Source organism: Hyla sarda, unplaced genomic scaffold, assembly GCF_029499605.1.
Source record: "Hyla sarda isolate aHylSar1 unplaced genomic scaffold, aHylSar1.hap1 scaffold_199, whole genome shotgun sequence".
Classification (NCBI taxonomy): Eukaryota; Metazoa; Chordata; class Amphibia; order Anura; family Hylidae; genus Hyla; species Hyla sarda.
Window position 1 is genome coordinate 265,588 of NW_026608649.1, and position 21,699 is coordinate 287,286.

General features: G+C 44.8%; 1 protein-coding gene across 1 annotated transcript; it reads right to left on the minus strand.

Annotated features, from left to right (window-relative positions):
- Positions 1-16,937: 16,937 nt before the first annotated feature.
- LOC130317324 (uncharacterized) lies at positions 16,938-21,344 on the minus strand. Its single transcript, XM_056552832.1, has 2 exons — positions 18,437-21,344; positions 16,938-17,077 (listed from the first exon to the last, which is right to left on the minus strand). Exon 1 carries the CDS (start codon positions 20,705-20,707, stop codon positions 18,548-18,550), a length of 2,160 nt encoding a protein of 719 aa, XP_056408807.1. The 5' UTR covers positions 20,708-21,344; the 3' UTR covers positions 16,938-17,077; positions 18,437-18,547.
- Between the last annotated feature and the right edge of the window lie 355 nt (positions 21,345-21,699).

Sequence of the window (21,699 nt, forward strand, 5' to 3'; positions counted from 1 at the left end):
TTTGCAACAGCTGGAGGCCCCCTGCTTCGTTGGCAAACATGCCATAACCCATATTTCAGTTCTTTCATTTTTAAAATCCCCACCTTTTTTTCTGAACTGGGTTACTAGGTCAATGAGATGCATAGTAATTGCCGTGGGAACATTTTTTTATTCATAAATCCACAGACTTAATTGGATAATTGCCATTTAGGGTCCCAATGTTCTAAACGGCAATTATCCAATTAAGTCTGCCGTTTTATGAATAAAAAATGTTCCCACAGCAATTACTATGAGACATATCGCCCTGGGTGTTAGTCGTGACACCCGATGCGATCGGCCATAATATTGTAGAGATGTGGAGCGGCTTTATACAGTGCTCACATCTCTGCTCCGGCCAGTGAATAGAACATCACTCATTCATATTTCCCACCCAGAGCTGTGATTGGCCGGATGGTTGCAGCCAATCACAGCTCTGAGGAAAATATGAATGAATGAGTAGCCGGAGTATAGAGCAGAGATGTGAGCGATGTATACAGCCGCTCCATCTCTGCAATACACAGGACGATCACATTGGGTGTCAGTAGTGATACCCGCTGTTATCTGTTCTTACCTGCAAGTACTACTACTCCCAACATGGAGCACAGTCTGCTCCATGCTGGGAGCTGTAGTATCTGCATTAATAGACAGATCGCAGCGAGTGTAACTTCTGACACCCGATGCGATCTGTCTATTAATGCAGGTACTACAGTTCCCAGCATGGAGAAGAGTGTGCTCCATGCTGGGGGTTGTAGTACCTGCAGTTACAGAAAGATCACAGTAGATGTCACTTCTGACACCCCCTGTGATCCTCCAGTATAATGTATAGATGCGGCCGCTCTTCTATGGTCCCTGCACTGCTGTATATATACACATTCTGGCCAATCACAGCTCTCTGCCGTAAATATGAATATGTGTATATATATGGCAGTGCAGGGACCATAGAAGAGCGGCCTCATATATACATTATACAGGAGGATCACAGCGGGTGTCAGAAGTTACACTCGGTGCGATCTGTCTATTAATGCAGATACTACAGCTCCCAGCATGGAGCAGAGTGTGCAGAGTGTGCTCCATGCTGGGGGTTGTAGTACCTGCAGTTACAGAAAGATCACAGTAGATGTCACTCCTGACACCCCCTGTGATCCTCCAGTATAATGTATAGATGCGGCCGCTCTTCTATGGTCCCTGCACTGCTTTATATATACACATTCTGGCCAATCACAGCTCTCTGCCGTAAATATGAATATGTGTATATATATGGCAGTGCAGGGGCCATAGAAGAGCGGCCTCATATATACATTATACAGGAGGATCACAGCGGGTGTCAGAAGTTACACTCGGTGCGATCTGTCTATTAATGCAGATACTACAGCTCCCAGCATGGAGCAGACTGTGCTCCATGTTGGGAGTAGTAGTACTTGCAGGTAAGAACAGATAACAGCGGGTATCACTACTGACACCCAATGTGATCGTCCTGTGTATTGCAGAGATGGAGCGGCTGTATACATCGCTCACATCTCTGCTCTATACTCCGGCCACTCATTCATTCATATTTTCCTCAGAGCTGTGATTGGCTGCAACCATCCGGCCAATCACAGCTCTGGGTGGGAAATACGAATGAGTGATGTTCTATTCACTGGCCGGAGCAGAGATGTGAGCACTGTATAAAGCCGCTCCACATCTCTACTATATTATGGACGATCGCATCGGGTGTCACGACTAACACCCAGGGCGATATGTCTCATAGTAATTGCTGTGGGAACATTTTTTATTCATAAAACTGCAGACTTAATTAGATAATTGCCATTTAGAACATTAGGACCCTAAATGGCAATTATCCAATTAAGTCTGCCGTTTTATGAATAAAAATTTTTCCCATGGCAATTACTATGCATCTCATTGACCTCGTAACCCAGTTCAGAAAAAAAGGAGGGGATTTTAAAAATGAAAGAACTGAAATATGGGTTATGGCATGTTTTCCAACGAAGCAGGGGGCCTCCAGCTGTTGCAAAACTGCAACTCCCAGCATGCCCAGACAGCCTTTGGCTGTCAGGGCATGCTGGGTTGGTGTTGTAGTTTTGCAACAGCTGGAGGCACCCTGGTAACGGTAACAGAAACACTGTTAGTGCAAGTGACATGACATGTTATATAGAAATCACCCGACAATCAAACACATCGATCAAACACATTAATCATTCATACAGCATTCATACAGCATTCATTCATACATTTATCCATTCATTCATTACATCATGTATTAATGAATCACATAAAATTACATTATCTTACCTGTCTTCCAATGTTCCGATCTCCGCGGCTGCCCTCTTTTCCTCCACACGCTCCCGGTAATAGTCCCTTGCTTAAAAAAGATTTACCCGAATGTACCCGAATACCGAATGTATCCGAAAACAATCAAACCCGAACCCCCGAATACCGAATGTATCCGAAAACAATCAAACCCGAACCCCCGAATACCGAATGTATCCGAAAAATCAAGCCCGAAAAATTTACTGAACCGAAAATTTTACCGAAAATGAAGAAACGAAACGAAAATTTTTCTTGTGCACAAGTCTAATTTCAAATGTTATTATTGTAGGTTCTAGGGGTATTTTATTCTATTTTATTCTTCCCTACTAGTTGTTGTATTTAACTTTTAATCTTTTAATTTATTTTATTCCAGTTATGTTTAAGAAATAAGTTATACTTAAATGTAATTATACACTTACATAATGATGGCTCATTGGTTCACTGTATTACACATTTAGGATGTCAATATTCATACAGTGCTGGTCGAAAATGTTGGCAGTGCTGGTCTAAAATTTTTAGCCTAATGTCTATGTGCGTGTTATGCGCCGATACACCCCCAGGAAAGGCAGGGGGAGAGAGGCCGTCGCTGCCCGCTTCTCTCCCCCTGCCTTTCCTGGGGTCTAGAGCGCTGCTGTCGGCCCTTTTCACCCCCTGGCTATCGGCGCCGCTGCCCGTTCTGTCCCCCTGACTATCGGTGCCAATGCCGATAGCCAGGGAGAGAGAAGCGGCGCCGACAGCCAGTGGGTCATTGCTATGCGCTGAACGGCGCGGCGCATGACGTCAGTGCGCCGCACCGTGCATAGCAACGACGCTGGGGACGCACGACGGAGGCCTGGAGCAGCGCGGACCCGACTCAGGTAATTATGCCACCGGGGATGGGGGGAGGCAACGGGGCAGCGGCGCCGGCAATGGGTGCCGCTGCCCCTTCTCTCCCCCTGGCTGTCGGCGCCGCTTCTCTCCCCCTGGCTATCGGCGCCGGCACCGATAGTCAGGGGGACAGAACGGGCAGCGGCGCCGATAACCAGGGGGTGAAAAGGGCCGACAGCAGCGCTCTAGACCCCAGGAAAGGCAGGGGGAGAGAAGCGGGCAGCGACGGCCTCTCTCCCCCTGCCTTTCCTGGGGGTATATCGGGGTATACACGCGCACACACGCACCCTCATTTTATCATGGATATTTGGGTAAAAAACTTTTTTTACCCAAATATCCTTGGTAAAATGAGGGTGCGTGTTATAGGCCGGTGCGTGGTATAGGCCGGTGCGTGGTATAGGACGGTGCGTGGTATACCCCGATAAATACGGTATTTCTCACAGGAAAGGATTGCAGTAACACAGGTTTTGCTATACACATGTTTATTCCCTTTGTTTGTATATAGTGGGTATTTATACTTACCGTAATTCTACTTTCCTCGAGTCCCCCGAAGGCAGCACAGAAGGGATATTCTGGTCTCAAATTCCCCACTAGGACCGCCCACCTAGAATTAACATAATTAATTAAGAAGCAGACCCCCAGCCCTATATAGTGCTCCCTCACACACTCCACACTGTGTAATAAAATAGACCGACTGATGCAAATCACACTTTTATTGGGTGGGTATGTGTGCTGCCTTCGGGGGACTCGAGGAAAGTAGAATTACGGTAAGTATAAATACCCACTTTCCTCTTCATCCCCCTACGGCAGCACAGAAGGGATATAACATAGACAAGAAAGGGGGGGATTAAGATTTAGATACTGCCGACAACACCCCAGTGCTAAAGGCTGGACTCTTGGTTTGTACGTCCAGCCGGTAATGCCTGGCAAAAGTAGACGATGATGACCACGAGGCAGCATTGCAGATCTCCACCAAGGATACTTGCTCCCTCTCTGCCCAGGATGCTGAAGTGGACCGTGTAGAATGCGCCTTGAGGGGATGCGGTGGCTCCTTTCCATCTCTGGTGTAAGCTTCAACAATTGTAGTGCGAATCCACCTAGCCAAAGTGTCTTTAGATGCTTTGCTGCCTTTTTTGCTCCCGGATACAAGAACAAAAAGATTTTCCTCTTTCCTAAATGCTTCAACTCTATGTAGATAGCACTGCAGAGATCTCTTCACATCCAATTTATTGAACCTTTCCTGTTCCTCTGATGCTGGTTCGGGGAAAAACACTGGAAGAAAAGTTTCCCTATTGATATTCTCTGCCGTGGGTACTTTGGGTACAAAAGTTGGCATGGTTCTCAGGCGAACGCCATCTGGTAGAATCCTCAGGTACGGTTCCTTAGACGACAAGGCCTGTATTTCTCCAATTCTTTTAGCGGACGTTACCGCAATAAGAAAAAGCAACTTCATGGATAACCATTTTAAGTCTATAAGATCTATGGGTTCAAAAGGTGTTTTTGTTAACGCATTAAGGACTAAGGAAAGATCCCATGATGCCACTGGAGGCCGGATAGCTGGATTTAATTTATTGAGGGCTTTGAAGAACCTGCCGATTAGAGGTTGGTTATTAAATTGGCCGTTTGTCATGGCATTAATTGCAGTTAGATGAACCTTCAGAGTATTTGCCTTAAGTCCTTTTTCATGCCCTGCCTGTAAGAACTGTAATACAGATGCTAGAGACAGATGTAATTCAGATTGAGTTAACCAAGACTGAAATTTTTTCCATAGTCTAGAATAAATAAAGTTCGTGGAAGATTTTCTTGATGCCAGCAAGGTTCTTACCACTCCGTCAGACAGACCCAGTTGTCTTAGTCTGTCCCCTTCAGGAACCACGCTGTCAGCTGCAATCGACCCGGCTGAGGATGACGGAATCCCCTCTGGAGGAGCAGATCCGGAACCATCGGTAATTTCCAGAAACTGCCTCCTGACAGTTGCAATAGGAGTGGAAACCAGGTTCTGCGTGGCCAGAAAGGTGTTATTAGTATGACAGACGGCTTGTCCTGAAGAATTTTGCTCAATACCCTGGGTAGTACAGGAAGAGGTGGGTACAGATATAGAAATTTGTTCCGCCATGGAAAAGAAAACGCATCCAGAATGTCCGGATGGTCGTGACGTCTGAGAGACCCGAATGCTGGCAATTTGCGGTTCTCTCGAGTTGCCATGAGGTCCAGCTCTGGAGTCCCCCATTTGTCCGTTAGTATGTTGAAATAGACCTGATTCAGAGACCATTCTGTAGGCAGAAGAGTCTCTCGGCTTAGGAGATCCGCATATAGATTGAGATCTCCTTTGATATGGACCGCTCGGATCTCCATTAACCTGGTTTCTGCCCACTTCATAATTTCTGCGCACAGGAGTTGTAGAACTCGACAACGGGTACCACCCTGTTTGTTTATGTAGTATGCCGCGGTTGCATTGTCGGTCTGCAATAGCACCGATCTTCCATGCACAGAGGGTCCAAAGTGCAGGAGGGCTAGTTGAATAGCTTTTAGCTCCCTGAAGTTGGAGGATCTCTCCGCCACCCTGGCTGACCACAGACCTTGGACCCATGCTTCCTCTGAATGGGCACCCCACCCTGTGGCAGAGGCATCTGTGGTAATGATTTTCTGAGGCCCTATCAAAAAATTCTTCCCCACAATGAGATTCTTTGTAGCTGTCCACCATAGCAGGTTTGTTCGTACTTGGAGCGAAATATCCATCTTGGCATCCAGTGACTTCCGACGTGAGTAGGCTATAAGGATCTCTGCCTGCAGTTCCCTGAAGTGAGCTTTCGCCCACGGTACTGCCTCTATTGTAGCCGTCAGAAGTCCCAGGACACTCATTGCTTTCCTGATCGTCAGTGAAGACGTGACATACAGCCTGCGGATGGTATTCCTTATCTGTAATACCTTCTGTTCTGGAAGAAAAATCTTCATCTGCAATAGGTCTATAATTAGGCCTAGAAATTGAATACGGTTCACTGGTGTTAACTCTGACTTTTGGATGTTTATGATGAATCCCACTCTCTGAAGTAACTCGATACATTTCTGGATATGACTTGTCAATGTTTCCGGGGTGCTGGCTATGACCAGCCAGTCGTCTAAATATGGTACTACCCTTATGCCCTGAAGCCTCAGGGCTGCTACTAACACAATGACGACCTTTGTAAATATTCTTGGTGCGGGCGATAGCCCGAAGGGAAGGGCACGGAACTGGAAGTGTGAAACGTGGTTTCCTGATTTTACTGCCACTCTTAGATATCTTCTGTCTTGAGGCCTGATGGGAATGTGTAGGTAAGCGTCTTTTAAGTCGAGAGAGGCTAGGAATTCTCCCCTCTGCACAAGACTGTACACCGACCTGATAGACTCCATTCTGAATTTCGTTTTTCCTAGATGCCTGTTTAGGAATCTCAAATCGACAATCAGTCGCCATTTTTGATTGGGTTTGGGTACCGGGAAAACACGGGAATACACTCCCTGGAATTCCTCGTCTTCTGGTACTCGTTCTAGTGCTTCTTTCTTTAGAAATTCTGCCAGTAAGCCAAGGACTCTTTGATCCTTGTCCTGATTTAACAAAAATCTGTCGTTTGGGCGACGGATGAACTCTAGGGCATAGCCTGAGCGGATTATATTCAGAACCCAACTGTCCGTGGAGACTCTTTGCCATTCTCCCACAAAGTCCATAAGTCTTGCTCCCACTGGACTCGATCTTCTGGCGTCAGAAGTCGGGCTTTTGACCGGCTGCACCAGGAGGCTTCTTGTTCCCCTTAGGCTGGAACCTCGGACGAAAGCTTCTATCTGATTTCTCTTGTCCTTGTCGCTTACGAAAATTACTTTTCCATTTTTGAATCCGTGGTTTAAACGGCTTGCGAAAAGAGTGGGGCAAAACCAACACTTTATCTTTTTTATTCTCCTTCAGTACCTTATCCAGTTGTCTTCCGATAAGACGACCAGGTTCGAAGGGAAACGCACAGAAATGTGATTTCGTAGAATTATCCCCTGACCATGGTCTGAGCCATACTGATCTTCTGACAGAGTTGGCCACTGCCATGGATTTAGATGCGATTCTGAGCACATCTAAAGAAAAATCACATAGGTACTCAGCTGCCGACTTTAAAGTGGATAACTGTTCTTTTAAATGATGTTTAGAACGTTTCTCATTGATGTTACGTGACAAATGGCTCAACCACAATCTCACTGCCCTGGATATAGGTACGGTTGAGAGAGCCGCTTTGTTCAGGGCGGCCATGTTGCCATGGACTCTCTTCAACAAAGTCTCTGCCTTCTTGTCCATGACATCTTTTAATAATATGGAGTCATCTGCAGGAAAAAAGGCATTTTTGGATACTCTGGCCACTGCCTGATCAACTTTCCCCGGTTGATCCCAGTCTTCTGAAACCGCAGGGTCCAGTTTATATACTTTTTTAAACCTGGATCCTAGGTCTATCCTTTTATCTGTTTTTTTCCACTCTTTTTCCATCACGTTCAGTAGGACCTGATGACCCGGTAACACCGTGGATTTACGTTTAGGAAAGTAGAACAAACTCTCTTTATCTTGGACAGAGCGCTTTTGTTTACCTGTCTCAATACTCTTCTTTACCTTCCTTATTAATTTATCAGTTTTTTCAGGTTTGAATAAGTAATAGTCTTCAGAGACATGATCCGACTCTGAAGAGGATGAATAAGATGAGGAAGAAGCAGAAGATGAATCAGAGGAAGAAGCATCTTTTTTATGCTGCTTCTTTTTCCCTTTATTAGACGGACCTGCGTCGCTATCTGATGAGGAAGAAAGCAACCTTTTAAGCTTCTTTTTAACTGGTTCAGAGGAGGATTCTGAAGATGAAGACGAGGAAGAAGATTCCTTTAAATTATGATGCTTCTTATCCATAATAGTAGGTTTTGACAAGCGTTTCCGCATCCAACCAAAAAACTCCCTTGCTTCATCCTCAAATTCCGGCTTCTCAGGTGGAGCACAGGAGTCACATAAATTAGATGGATATCCCACCGGAAGGTATTCCAGGCAGCTAATGCATCTAGTAACTTTATTCACAGCTAGGGTATCATAGTTGGATCTCTTATAACACATGTCGCACTCATCAAAGGGCAGATCATCTGGAAGAAGTTCGCCACAAGCCACACAACATCTGTGCTTAGCTTTCCCCTTTTTCTTCCTGCCAGTTTCAGACGCCATCTGAAAAGACAGGAAGAAACAGCTGTCTCAGGATGATGCCCAGCACATATATAATATATATACAGGAGAGAAAAAAACAGGGTTTTACCTTAATAACCAAGAGCCCGGCTGCCCAGCACAAGAAGCGGCTGAACAGACCGGGCCCCAGGTTTAAATAGCAAAACCCCGCCGACCCCCTGCAGTGACTGGGCTGCGTGACGTCAGAAGCACGCGCCCAGATGCAGGAGAAAAAACCCCTGGAGACGCGCGCTTCGCGCACCACATCACGGCCCCGGACAGCAGCGCAGACAGCTGCCGAAGCAAGCGAGCGCACAGGAGAAGAAAACAGCCGCCGGAGAAGGTAAGAAAACATACACTTACCGGGACTGCAGGCCCTTCTCCACCGCACACAGCCGGGATACCCACCGGCAGACAGGCAGGCACATCACTGGGGCCGGAGTTTACACATCTGTCGGCCGCCGGGATACACACCAGCTAAATGCCGACATATACAACTAAGCTCCGGGGGGGAGAACAGGACTCCGCACTGCATAAAGCCCCCCATCATAGCCCAGGACACCGGGACCACGCCGGTATATCCCTGTCATCCACAAGAGATGACAGGGAAAGGATGCCAGGACCCCGCACTGGCTAATACTCACAAATAAGTTGCAGCCAAGCCAAGCAGGACTGATGAAAAAAGATGGGCATAAAAAAAGTTAGTCCTAATTTTGCAGAAGGAGGACCAAAAAAAACAGTGTGGAGTGTGTGAGGGAGCACTATATAGGGCTGGGGGTCTGCTTCTTAATTAATTATGTTAATTCTAGGTGGGCGGTCCTAGTGGGGAATTTGAGACCAGAATATCCCTTCTGTGCTGCCGTAGGGGGATGAAGAGGAAATATATATAGATCTCCTCTCCTCTGTATATATATATTGCAGTAACACAGGTTTTGCTATACACATGTTTATTCCCTTTGTGTATATATATATATATATAGATCTCCTATCCTCTGTATATATATATATATAGATCTCCTCTCCTCTGTATATATATATTGCAGTAACACAGGTTTTGCTATACACATGTTTATTCCCTTTGTGTGTGTATACATATATATATATATCTCCTCTCCTCTGTATATATATATATAGATCTCCTCTCCTCTATATATATATATATATATATATATATATATCTCCTCTCCTCTGTATATATATAGATCTCCTCTCCTCTGTATATATATATATATATATATATATATATATATATATATATATAGATCTCCTCTCCTCTGTATATATATATATATATTGCAGTAACACAGGTTTTGCTATACACATGTTTATTCCCTTTGTGTGTATTGGAACTAAACCAAAAAAGGAGGAAAAAAAGCAAATTGGACATAATGTCACCAAACTCCCAAAATGGTCCGGACACAATTATTGGCCCCTTAACTTAATATTTGGTTGCACACCCTTTGGGAAATATAACTGAAATCAGTGTCTTCCTATAACCATCAATAAGCTTCTTACACCTCTCAGCCGGAATGATGGTGTAATAAACAGCGCTCCGGCCGAACATACCGGCCGTGAGCGCATCTCTCCCCGTATGTCGGCTCCCGGTGGGGCTGGGATTCGCATTGCGAGACACGCCCGCATGCAAGTCCCAGCCCGTCACTCACCTCCGTCCCCGGCCTCTGTCTCTCAGCTCCGACAAGCGCGCCTGCACCATTATTATAAGTTTTAGCACCTCCCTAGTACCCTTGCCGAATCTTTGTTTGCCTTGCGCCTTAGAGAAAGCAGTCTTAGTGTTTCCTTGCCGTGCACCAAACCTTTGTGTTCCGTGACCCGACCATGTTTCTAGCCACCAGCCTATTGACCTTCTGCTACCCTACTGACTACGCTCCTGTGCCGCCTGCCCTGACCTCTACCCAGCCTGACTACGTCCTGCCTATTCCTTTGGTTCCACGCTTCACCTCAGCCGCCTGTGTGGTCGAGTCGTGCCAGGGGTAGCGACCTGAGTGTCGCCTGCTGCAGCAAGTCCAACCCGCTTTGTGGCAGGCTCTGGTGAAAACCAGCGGCACCTTAGACTCCGCTCCCTGGCACGGCCCACGTCATCTGCCACACAGGTCCTGCGGATCCACTACATCACCCGCTCCACACTACCGTGGAACTACGGATCTACTACTCCCTGGGTACCTGCCATCTGCGGTGAGTCTAACAGAAAGATCCGGCCATGGATCCCGCTGAGGTACCTCAGCCTGAGGATTCGGATCTCTCCTCCGAAGTGGTTCGTCAGTCGCAACAGTTGGCTTATCAGGCGCAGCATGAACTGTCTGCCATGGCGCAGCTACTTCTGTCTGTGCATTAGCAGTCACCACCAGTTCCTGCAGCTCCTTCACCATCTAAGCTTCGTCTTCCCCTTCCCACGAAGTTTGACGGAGATCCTAAGCAGTGTAGGGGCTTTGTGACGCAGTGCTCCTTGCACCTGGAGCTCAAGGCGGATCTGTTTTCTACGGAGCATGCTATGGTGGCCTTTATGATCAGCCTCTTGTCTGGAAAGGCCCTGGCCTGGGCTACTCTGTTCTGGGATCATAGCGATCCAATTACCTCTAACCTAACGGCCTTCCTGGCTGAATTCCGCAGCGTTTTTGAAGAACTCGCACGTGTCGGCCCTTCTTAACCTAAGACAAGGGACTTCCTCCGTGGGAGATTATGCAGTCCAGTTTCGCATCCTTACTTCAGAATTGGCATGGAGCGACGAGGCCTTGTGTGCTATAGTTAAAAAAGGGTCTATCTAGTCGAATAAAAGACGCTCTTGCTGCACGAGATTCTCCATCTAACCTGTGTGAGCTGATCCATTCGGCCGCACAAATTGATGTGCGTTTTTCCGAAAGACAGGAGGAACTCAAAAATGAGAGTGGTCTTACTATGCCAGAGGATCATACTCACCTCACCCAGGAGGAAAGATCCCGACGTCGCAGCAGCAAGAATTTGTGTCTATACTGTGCCTGCCCGGAGCGCTTTCTCAAATACTGTCCTTCCCGTCCTCAGTGTCCGGGAAGACGTTCGCATCCAGGATATGTAGGAGAGACCTCCTTGGGTGTGTGCACCGTCTCTTCCCGTTTGAATATTTCCATACAAGTCCACGTTTCTGCTCAGACTTCTTTCTTCGCTTCAGCATTTTTGGACTCTGGTTCTGCTGGCAACTTCATTGATGCCTCTCTCGTGCATGAATATCGCCTTCCTGTGACTCGCCTTGCCAAGCCTCTCTTCATCTCTTCCGTCACTGGACAAAATCTGCATTGTAGAGTGCTATATCGCACGGAGTCTCTTCTCTTGCAGGTGGGAGTCTTGCATAAGGAGAGGATTGAATTTTGTGTGCTACCACATTATACTTCCCGGATACTTCTCTGTCTTCCTTGGCTCCAATGCCATTCCCCGCAGCTTGATTGGAAATCTGGAGAGGTCATTCGCTGGGGACAATGCGGCCAAAATCATTGTCTAGAGTCGGTCCAGTCTAAAATTCTTTCTACCATTCCTCCCATGCCTGATCTGCCTGCCCCTTATCAAGATTTTTCTGATGTCTTTTGTGAAAGACAGGCCGAGACTTTGCCTCCACATCGTCCTTATGACTGCCCAGTTTATTTACTGCCTGGGACTATGCCACCTCGTTGTAGAATCTATCCTTTGTCTGTCCCGGAGACTCAAGCCATGCAAGAATACATCCAAGAGAACCTTCAAAAAGGATTTATCTGGAAATCCTCTTCACTGGCCGGAGCGGGATTTTTCTTTGTGAGCAAGAAGGATGGTTATCTCCCTCCATGTATCGACTACAGAGGCCTCAACAAGATCATGGTCAAAAATCGTTATACTCTGATCACAGAACTTTTTATCATCTCCAGGGGGCCAAAGTCTTCTCCAAACTGGATTTACGTGGTGCCTACAATCTGATTTGAATTCGAGAGGTAGACGAATGGAAAACGGCTTTCAACACCCGAGATGGACATTTTGAGTATCTCGTGATGCCTTTTGGCCCTTGCAATGCTCCAGCTGTTTTCCAGGAATTCGTCAATGATATCTTCCGCGACCTTCTCTATACCTGTGTTGTTGTTTATCTTGATGATATACTGATTTATTCTTCCAACTTGGAGGAGCATCGTACTCACGTTCCTCTGGTTCCTCTGGTCCAACGACGCCTCTGGAGGAATCATCTCTTGGATATATTGTTTCTCATCAAGGTCTGAAAATGGATCCAGTAAAATTGTCTGTGGTTTTGGATTGGCCTCGCCCTACTGGCTTGCGGGCTATTCAACGTTTCCTGGGATTTGCAAACTATTATCGTCAGTTCATCCCACATTTCTCTTCCGTGGTCTCTCCCATTGTAGCTCTCACCAAAAAGGACGCTAACCCTAAGTTTTGGCCTCCTGAGGCCAAGGAGGCTTTCTCCAGTCTAAAGTTTGCCTTTGCTTCAGCCCCCGTGCTATCAAGACCAGATCTGGGAAAACCTTTTGCCTTGGAGGTTGATACTTCCTCCGTTGGAGCGGGTGCCATTCTTACCCAGAAAAGTGCCAAGGGTAAAACTGTGACCTGTGATTTCTTTTCTAAAACCTTCTCGCCAGTGGAGAGAAACTACTCCATCGAAGATCGTGAACTGCTTGCTACAAAACTTGCCTTAGGGGAGTGGCGATATTTGTTGGCAGGATCTCCTCATTCAATCAGTATTTATTCTGATCACAAGAATCTTCTGTACCTCCAGTCTGCCCAACGTTTGAACCCTCGTCAGCCAAGGTGGTCTTTTTTTTTCTCCCGATTTAAATCTTTTTATTCATTTCCGTCCAGCTAATAAGAATATCAGAGATGACGCCCTCTCCAGATTTTCTGACGTTGTGGGTTTGGATCCTACTCCAAGACATATTGTCCCTCCTGATCGTCTGATTACTGCAGCTCCTGCCGAACTCCTGCAGCGGCCTCCTGGTAAAACTTTCCCGACACTATTGGTGGCCACGTCTGGAACACGATGTCTCTGAATTTGTGCGTTCCTGTGCCACTTTTGCTCGAGACAAGACCTCCTGACAGAGACCCGCAGGACTTTTGCAGCCGTTGCCCATTCCTGAGATTCCATGGACTCACATTGCTATGGATTTTATTACCGCTCTTCTACCTTCACATAATAATACAGTCATCTGGGTTGTGGTAGATCGGTTTTCTAAAATGGCTCATTTTATTCCTCTCCCCAGGCTCCCATCAGCCACACAACTGGCTAAGCACTTCTTACTTCATGTCTTCCGTCTTCATGGTCTTCCAGAAAGCATCGTCTCGGATCGTGAAGTACAGTTTGTGTCCAATTTCTGACGAGCCCTCTGTTCCTGTCTTGGCATCAGTTTGGATTTGTCCTCTGCCTACCACCCCCAGTCCAATGGTCAGGTGGAAAGGGTAAATCAAATTTCGGAGACTTATTTACGCCATTTTGTTTCTGCTCGTCAAGATGACTGGGTTTATCTTCTTCCCTAGGCCAAATTTTCCTACAATCAGAAAGACTGAGTCCACCAAGACATCTCAATTTTTTATTGTTTTTGGTCACCATCCTCGGCCTCCTCTTCCACTCCAAGTCTCTTCCAGTCTCCCTGCTGTAGATGAACTGTAGATTTCTCCTCCATTTTTCAGACTCGGCAATCATTATCTCTGGCTTCCTCCCGAATGAAAACTCAAGCAGACAAGTGAAGAAGATCTCCTCCATCCTTCTCTCCTGGTGATAAAGTTTGTCTATCTTCTAAATACATTCGGTTTAAAATCCCAAGTTACAAACTCTGTCCTCGTTTCCTGGGTCCGTTCAAGGTCTTACAAAAGATTAATCCTGTTTCATACAAACTCCCCTTGCCATCTTCTTTACGTATTCCTAACGCCTTTCATGTCTCTCTCCTCAAACCTCTGGTTATCAACCGTTAATCTCAAAGAAAAAATTCTGCTCCAACTCCTGTCTCCAGTTCCGCAGATATTTTTCAAGTTAAAGAGATTCTGGCCTCTAAAATGGTATGTGGGTCGATTGGAGGGGCTTTGGTCCTGAGCAGAGGTCCTGGGAGCCCGAGGAGAACATCTTGGACCGTAATCCATTCAAAACATTTTTGTCCCACAAGAAGAAGGGGCTCCAGGTGGGGCTGAGATTCACATTGCAGGACACGCCCGCATGCGAGTCCCAGCCCGTCACTCACCTCCCCGGCCTCTGTCTCTCAGCTCCGACGCTTTGAAATTTAAAGGGCCAGTGCGCCCGTTATTAGTATTAACACCTGCACCATTATTATAAGTTTTAGCACCTCCCTAGTACCCTTGCCGGATCTTTGTTTGCCTTGCACTTTAGAGAAAGCAATCTTAGTGTTTCCTTGCCGTGTTCCAGACCTTTGTATTCCGTGACCCGACCGTGTTTCTAGTCACCAACCTATTGACCTTCTGCTACCCTACTGACTATGCTCCGGTGCCGCCTGCCCTGATGTCTAGCCTACGTCCTGCCTATTCCTTTCGTGCCACGCTTCACCTCAGCAGCCTGTGTGGTCGAGTCGTGCCAGGGGTAGTGACCTGGGTGTCTCCTGCCGCAGCAAGTCCAACCCGCTTTGCGGCGGGCTCTGGTGAAAACCAGCGGCACCTTAGACTCCGCTCCCTGGCACGGTCCGCGTCATCTGCCACACAGGTCCAGCGGATCCACTACATCATCAACCGCTCCAGACTACCGTGGAACTACGGATCTACTACTCCCTGGGTACCTGCCGTCTGCGGTGACTCTAACAGTGGGACCACTCTTCCTTTACAAACTGCTCCAGGTCTCTTATTGGAAGGCACCTTTTCCCAACAGTAATTTTAAGATCTCTCCACATGTGATCAATGGGATTTAGATCTGGACTCATTGCTGCCACTTCAGAACTCTCCAGCGCTTTGTTGTCATCCATTTCTGGGGGCTTTTTGATGTATGTTTGGGGTCATTTTCCTGCTGGAAGACCCAATATCTCGGACATAAACCCAAGTTTCTGACACTGGGCTGTACAGTGCGACCCAAAATCCATTGGTAATCCTCAGATTTCATGATGCCTTGTACACATTCAAGGCCCCCAGTGCCAGAGGCAGCAAAACAACCCAAAACATCACTGACCTCCCCCATATGTCACTGTAGGTACTGTGTTCTTTTCTTTGTAGGCCTCATTCCGTTTTCCGTAAACAGTAGAATGATTTGCTTTACCAAAAAGCTCTATCTTGGTCTCATCTGTCCACAAGACATTTTCCCAGAAGGATTTTGGTTACTCAAGTTCATTTTGACAAAATGTATTCTTGCTTTTTTATGTCTGTGTCAGCAATGGGGTCCTTCTGGGTCTCCTCCATAGTGGTGTCCTCCTGGGTCTCCTGCCATAACTTTTCATTTAAATGTCGACGGATAGTTCACGCTGACACTGATGCTCCCTGAGCCTGCAGGACAGCTTGGATATCTTTGAAACTTGTTTGGGGCTGCTTAACCACCATTCGGACTATCCTGCGTTGACACCTTTCATCAATTTTTCTCTTCCATCCACGCCCAGGGAGATTATCTACAGTGCCATGGGTTGGAAACTTCTTGATAATGTTGCGCACTGTGGACAAAGACAAATCTAGATCTCTGGAGATGGACTTGTAACCTGGAGATTGTTGATATTTTTCCACAATTTTGGTTCTCAAGTCCTCAGACAGTTCTCCTCTTTCTGTTGTCCTTGCTTAGTGTGACACACACAGACAGACACACAATGCAAAGAATAAGTGAACTTCTCTCCTTTTTATCTGCTGTCAGGTGTGATTTTTATATTGCCCACACCTGTTACTTGCCCCAGGTGAGTATAAAGGAACATCACATGCATGAAACAATCCTTATTTAGACACAATTTTGAAAAGTGCCAATAATTGTGTCCGGCCCATTTTTGGAGTTTGGTGACATTATGTCCAATTTTCTTTTTTCCTCCTTTTTTCGTTTAGTTCCAATACACACAAAGGGAATAAACATGTGTATAGCAAAACCTGTGTTACTGCAATATATATATATATATACAGAGGAGAGGAGATCTATATATATATACACACAGAGGAGAGGAGATCTATATATATATATATATATACAGAGGAGAGGAGATCTATATATATATATATACAGAGGAGAGGAGATCTATATATATACATACAGAGGAGAGGAGATCTATATATATACACAAAGGGAATAAACATGTGTATAGCAAAACCTGTGTGACTGCAATATATATATATATACAGAGGAGAGGAGATCTATCTATATATATATATATATATATATATATATATATATACAGAGGAGAGGAGATCTATATATATATATATACAGAGGAGAGGAGATCTATATATATACACACAAAGGGAATAAACATGTGTATAGCAAAATCTGTGTTACTGCAATATATATATATACAGAGGAGAGTAGATCTATATATATATACAGAGGAGAGGAGATCTATATATATATATATACAGAGGAGAGGATATAAAAGAAAAAACTTCGCACACCACTTCTCACGGTGAAGTAGATTTAGATTTTATTAGTAATCCAATAGTTAAACAGTATGACGTTTCGGTCCTACCTGGACCTTCATCAGATCTATAAATTATACAAACAAGAGGTGTCAAAAAAAGGGGGAAAAAAGGTAAACAGAATACCTAGTAACATAATGGTTAAGGAAAAGAAAGGAAAACATAATAGTACAGTAATATCCAAGTGCAGGCCGACTCGAATCCAATCAATCTCAGTAGTAACTACTGGAATCATTAATTTGCAACGAACTGGTACCTAATGATACAGTGACAAGTCTCCTAAAATGTTACTTAAAACATGACAAAGTAGTGGATAGGATCGAGTATCCGTCTTAAAGGTGAATGAAGCACCGTAAACAGGGTATGTCATAGGTATAAAATTTGCAAGATCTTATATAATATATACAAACGGGTATAACAATGTACAAAGCATGTGGGTGAAAAGACCGTAATCGGGATATAACATCAGTATACAGTCTGCAAGGTATGTTATCATATATATATGGGTATAACATGGTATAGAATATGCCATGTAGAGCGGATATAACCTTATGGTTCTTATGGAGACTTACCCGGATTGCTGTGGAGGTCAGAGTAAAGAGCCGGCGTATAGCCGTGTGTGGAGGTAGTCTGAAGTGCAACCTATGGTCGCTGGAGGCATCAGGAAACTGAGGTGGAAGGGGAGATGTTTAAATGTGATAAGGAAGTGATGTCACTTCCGGTTTGTCCATGTATGACTCAGTCAAAAATAGACAAATGCTGAATTGGACATATCTGTAGGAGTATATGTGAATGGTCTATAAGGGCAAGGGATGAGAGATGGTGAAATTTGGTTACCTGTAGTGCCTGTAGTTCCAGAGCCACCGTCGGTTGTGAAACCGGAAGTGCGGTGTGTCATGTGATTCGGGCTGTGGAACGCAAATGCGTTCCACCCATAGAGATAGATGAACATGGAAACCGGAAGTGACGTCGTGGAACGCAAACAGCATTCCACAGTACAGGAAATGTGTCAGAATGAATGAGAGTGTGTTAAACTGAGTGTATTAAAGTGATGTAATGGAAAAAGGGTGTTATAAATAGGAAAGAACTAATGAATATAGAGAGGGACAGCCATATAGAAGGATATAGATAAAGAATTATGTGTGATGAACAGGATCAGTGTCAAGGGTGTAAGACACAGAAAAAAAGGGGGTGTAATGAACTAAGTGTAATAGAATGATATATGGGAACAAGGCGTTATAAATGAAAAAGGGCTGATGAATAGAGGAAGGGGTAGCCATAAGGGGGGATATGTACGTAGAGGATTATGTGTGATGAAATAGGGAAAATGTGGGATCAAAAAGTAATATAAGAAAAAGTATAGGGGTGTGAGAGGTGCATTAAATGGGAAAAACGAAAAAAAGAAGCAAACATGAGAAGGATCAACAGAATGGCAGATAACCGACTTTAAGTGTTAGGGGGATAATAAAATGTCTGAAAGGATACGAGAATAGGTGGGCCCCCACAGCATTGGTCCGGAGATAGTATCCTCAGCGCACCTGGGGGAAAAAAAGGGTATATCATCAGCATGTTACAGCGTAGTCAAGTAAAGACACTCTACATGTTAGTAATGTCATATTCCCGGTTGAGCCCATGCGGTTCCAGTGTCTGTAGTCTATGTATCCAATATGCTTCCCTCAACTTCAACAGCCTACTTCTGTTACCACCTCTCCTATTTCTATGAATCTGTTCTAATACCTGGAATCTCAGCTGTGATGGAGTGTGATTATGTGTATCAAAGTGGTGAGGAACAGGTAGTAGTAGGTTTTTCCGTCTGATGGTAGATTTGTGTTGTGAGATACGGTCGCGAATTTTTTGGGTTGTTTCACCTACATATGCTAGGCCGCATGGACACTTCAATAGATAAATCACAAAATTAGTATCACAGGTAAAAAATCCTTTAAGAGGAATTGACTCTCCAGATCTGGGATGGTGTGTGCGATCTCCTTTTATTATGCTGTTACACTGTATACAATGGAGGCATGGGAACGTGCCATTTTTACGGGGTTTTAACAGAGTTTGAGTGGAATGTGTATTGGCACTGCCTATGTCAGCTCGTACCAAACGGTCTCTCAAATTCCTTGGTCTTCTGAAGCATGGCATAAATGGGTCTTTAAATTCATTAACATTAGGAAGGGCTTGGTGTAATAATGGCCAGTGTTTTCTTATTATGCCATGTACTTTGTATGAAAATGGATGATATGTGTGAACAAACGGTATACGGGCTGTATTGTTTGATCTGGGGGTTCTAGATTGTTGTGCCTTGGCGAGGACCCGCTCGGGGTAGCCTCTTGTTCTAAATTTCACTGACATTTCTTCTATACGTTGTTGTTGTGTCTGTGGGTTGCTGACTATGCGTTTAACTCTGTGAAATTGTGATCTTGGAAGGGATTCTATTGTGGATTTGGGATGATAACTGGTATATAGGAGTAAATTATTGCGGTCCGTGGGTTTAGTGTAGAGGTCAGTGGTAAGTTGTCCCAGGGAATCAACTATTACGGTGGTATCTAGGAAGTCTATGTGATTTGAATGGTAGTGAATGGTAAATTGTAACTCAGGCCAAATGGAGTTTATGTATTCATGGAATGATTGTAGGGTGGGCAATGGTCCTTTCCAAATACAGAATATATCATCGATATATCTTTTCCAGACCAAGGAGTGGGTCTGGAATGCTGGGTCAGGGTAAATGTATTGTGCCTCAAACCAAGCCATATAGGCATTGGCATATGGGGGTGCCATGTTGGACCCCATTGCCGTCCCTTGTATCTGCAGGAAGAAGTCATCTTGAAATAAAAAGTAGTTATTGTGTAAAACTAGTTCCAAAATGTCAGTGCAAAAATCTATGGTATCGGGTGTGAAGGCGGAATTAATGAGTAACTGTTTGGTGGCATGAAGTCCTTTTTCATGTTTAATTGAGGTGTACAGGCTGTTTACATCCAAGGTAACTAGAATAGAGTCTGGGGGGATATTAGTGATGCCGTGGATTAGTTGGATGAAGGCTGTAGTGTCGAGAAGAAAAGAAGGTGTTGTCTTAATGAGTGGTGTGAGGATTTTTTCGAGAGTAATGGACAGGGGTGAGAGTACGGATTCAGTTGAGGCTACAATTGGACGACCAGGAGGGTGTTGAAGATTTTTATGAATTTTCGGAAGTGTGTATAAGACAGGAGTTATTGGGTGTTCTTTACGGAGAAATGTATGGGTCTTGCTATCAATGATGTTGAGTTCTAGATAGTGATCTATACATTCTAGTATTTTTTGTTCAATCTTTTTTACGGGATCTGAATCAAGTTTCCTGTATATACTGGTGTCGTTCAATTGTGAATGAATTTCACGTATGTACTCAGTGGTATCCTGTACCACTATTGCTCCCCCCTTATCCGCTGGTTTAATGATAATTGCTTTATCATTTTGTAAGTCCCCTAGGGCACGTATCTCACTGGAGGTGAAGTTGTTGGGGTAATGGAGAGTGCCTTTAGAGATTTCCTTGCGGAGAGAAGAAATATCTCTTTTAATGAAATCAATAAAAGTTTCAACAGCGGGTGGTCCTCTCGGGGGCGTAAATCTGCTAGGGATTTTTATCCCGAGTGTTTGGGTGTTGATTGGGGTCAAAGTAGTGATTTGGGTGGGAACCGTACATGTTTGACTATCAAAAAATGCTTTTAATCTGATATTTCTAAAGAATCTATGTAAATCCAAATCCAAATCTATGTAAATCATTCTATTACACTTAGTTCATTACACCCCCTTTTTTTCTGTGTCTTACACCCTTGACACTGATCCTGTTCATCACACATAATTCTTTATCTATATCCTCCTATATGGCTGTCCCTCTCTATATTCATTAGTTCTTTCCTATTTATAACACCCTTTTTCCATTACATCACTTTAATACACTCAGTTTAACACACTCTCATTCATTCTGACACATTTCCTGTACTGTGGAATGCTGTTTGCGTTCCACGACGTCACTTCCGGTTTCCATGTTCATCTATCTCTATGGGTGGAACGCATTTGCGTTCCACAGCCCGAATCACATGACACACCGCACTTCCGGTTTCACAACCGACGGTGGCTCTGGAACTACAGGCACTACAGGTAACCAAATTTCACCATCTCTCATCCCTTGCCCTTATAGACCATTCACATATACTCCTACAGATATGTCCAATTCAGCATTTGTCTATTTTTGACTGAGTCATACATGGACAAACCGGAAGTGACATCACTTCCTTATCACATTTAAACATCTCCCCTTCCACCTCAGTTTCCTGATGCCTCCAGCGACCATAGGTCGCACTTCAGACTACCTCCACACACGGCTATACGCCGGCTCTTTACTCTGACCTCCACAGCAATCCGGGTAAGTCTCCATAAGAACCATAAGGTTATATCCGCTCTACATGACATATTCTATACTATGTTATACCCATATACATATGATAACATACCTTGCAGACTGTATACTGATGTTATATCCCGATTACGGTCTTTTCACCCACATGCTTTGTACATTGTTATACCCGTTTGTATATATTATATAAGATCTTGCAAATTTTATACCTATGACATACCCTGTTTACGGTGCTTCATTCACCTTTAAGACGGATACTCGATCCTATCCACTACTTTGTCATGTTTTAAGTAACATTTTAGGAGACTTGTCACTGTATCATTAGGTACCAGTTCGTTGCAAATTAATGATTCCAGTA

What these genes read in the sequence shown, in the direction of transcription:
- LOC130317324 (XM_056552832.1), bottom strand. Translation starts at nt 20,707, where the DNA reads ATGATTTACATAGATTTGGATTTGGATTTACATAGATTCTTTAGAAAT.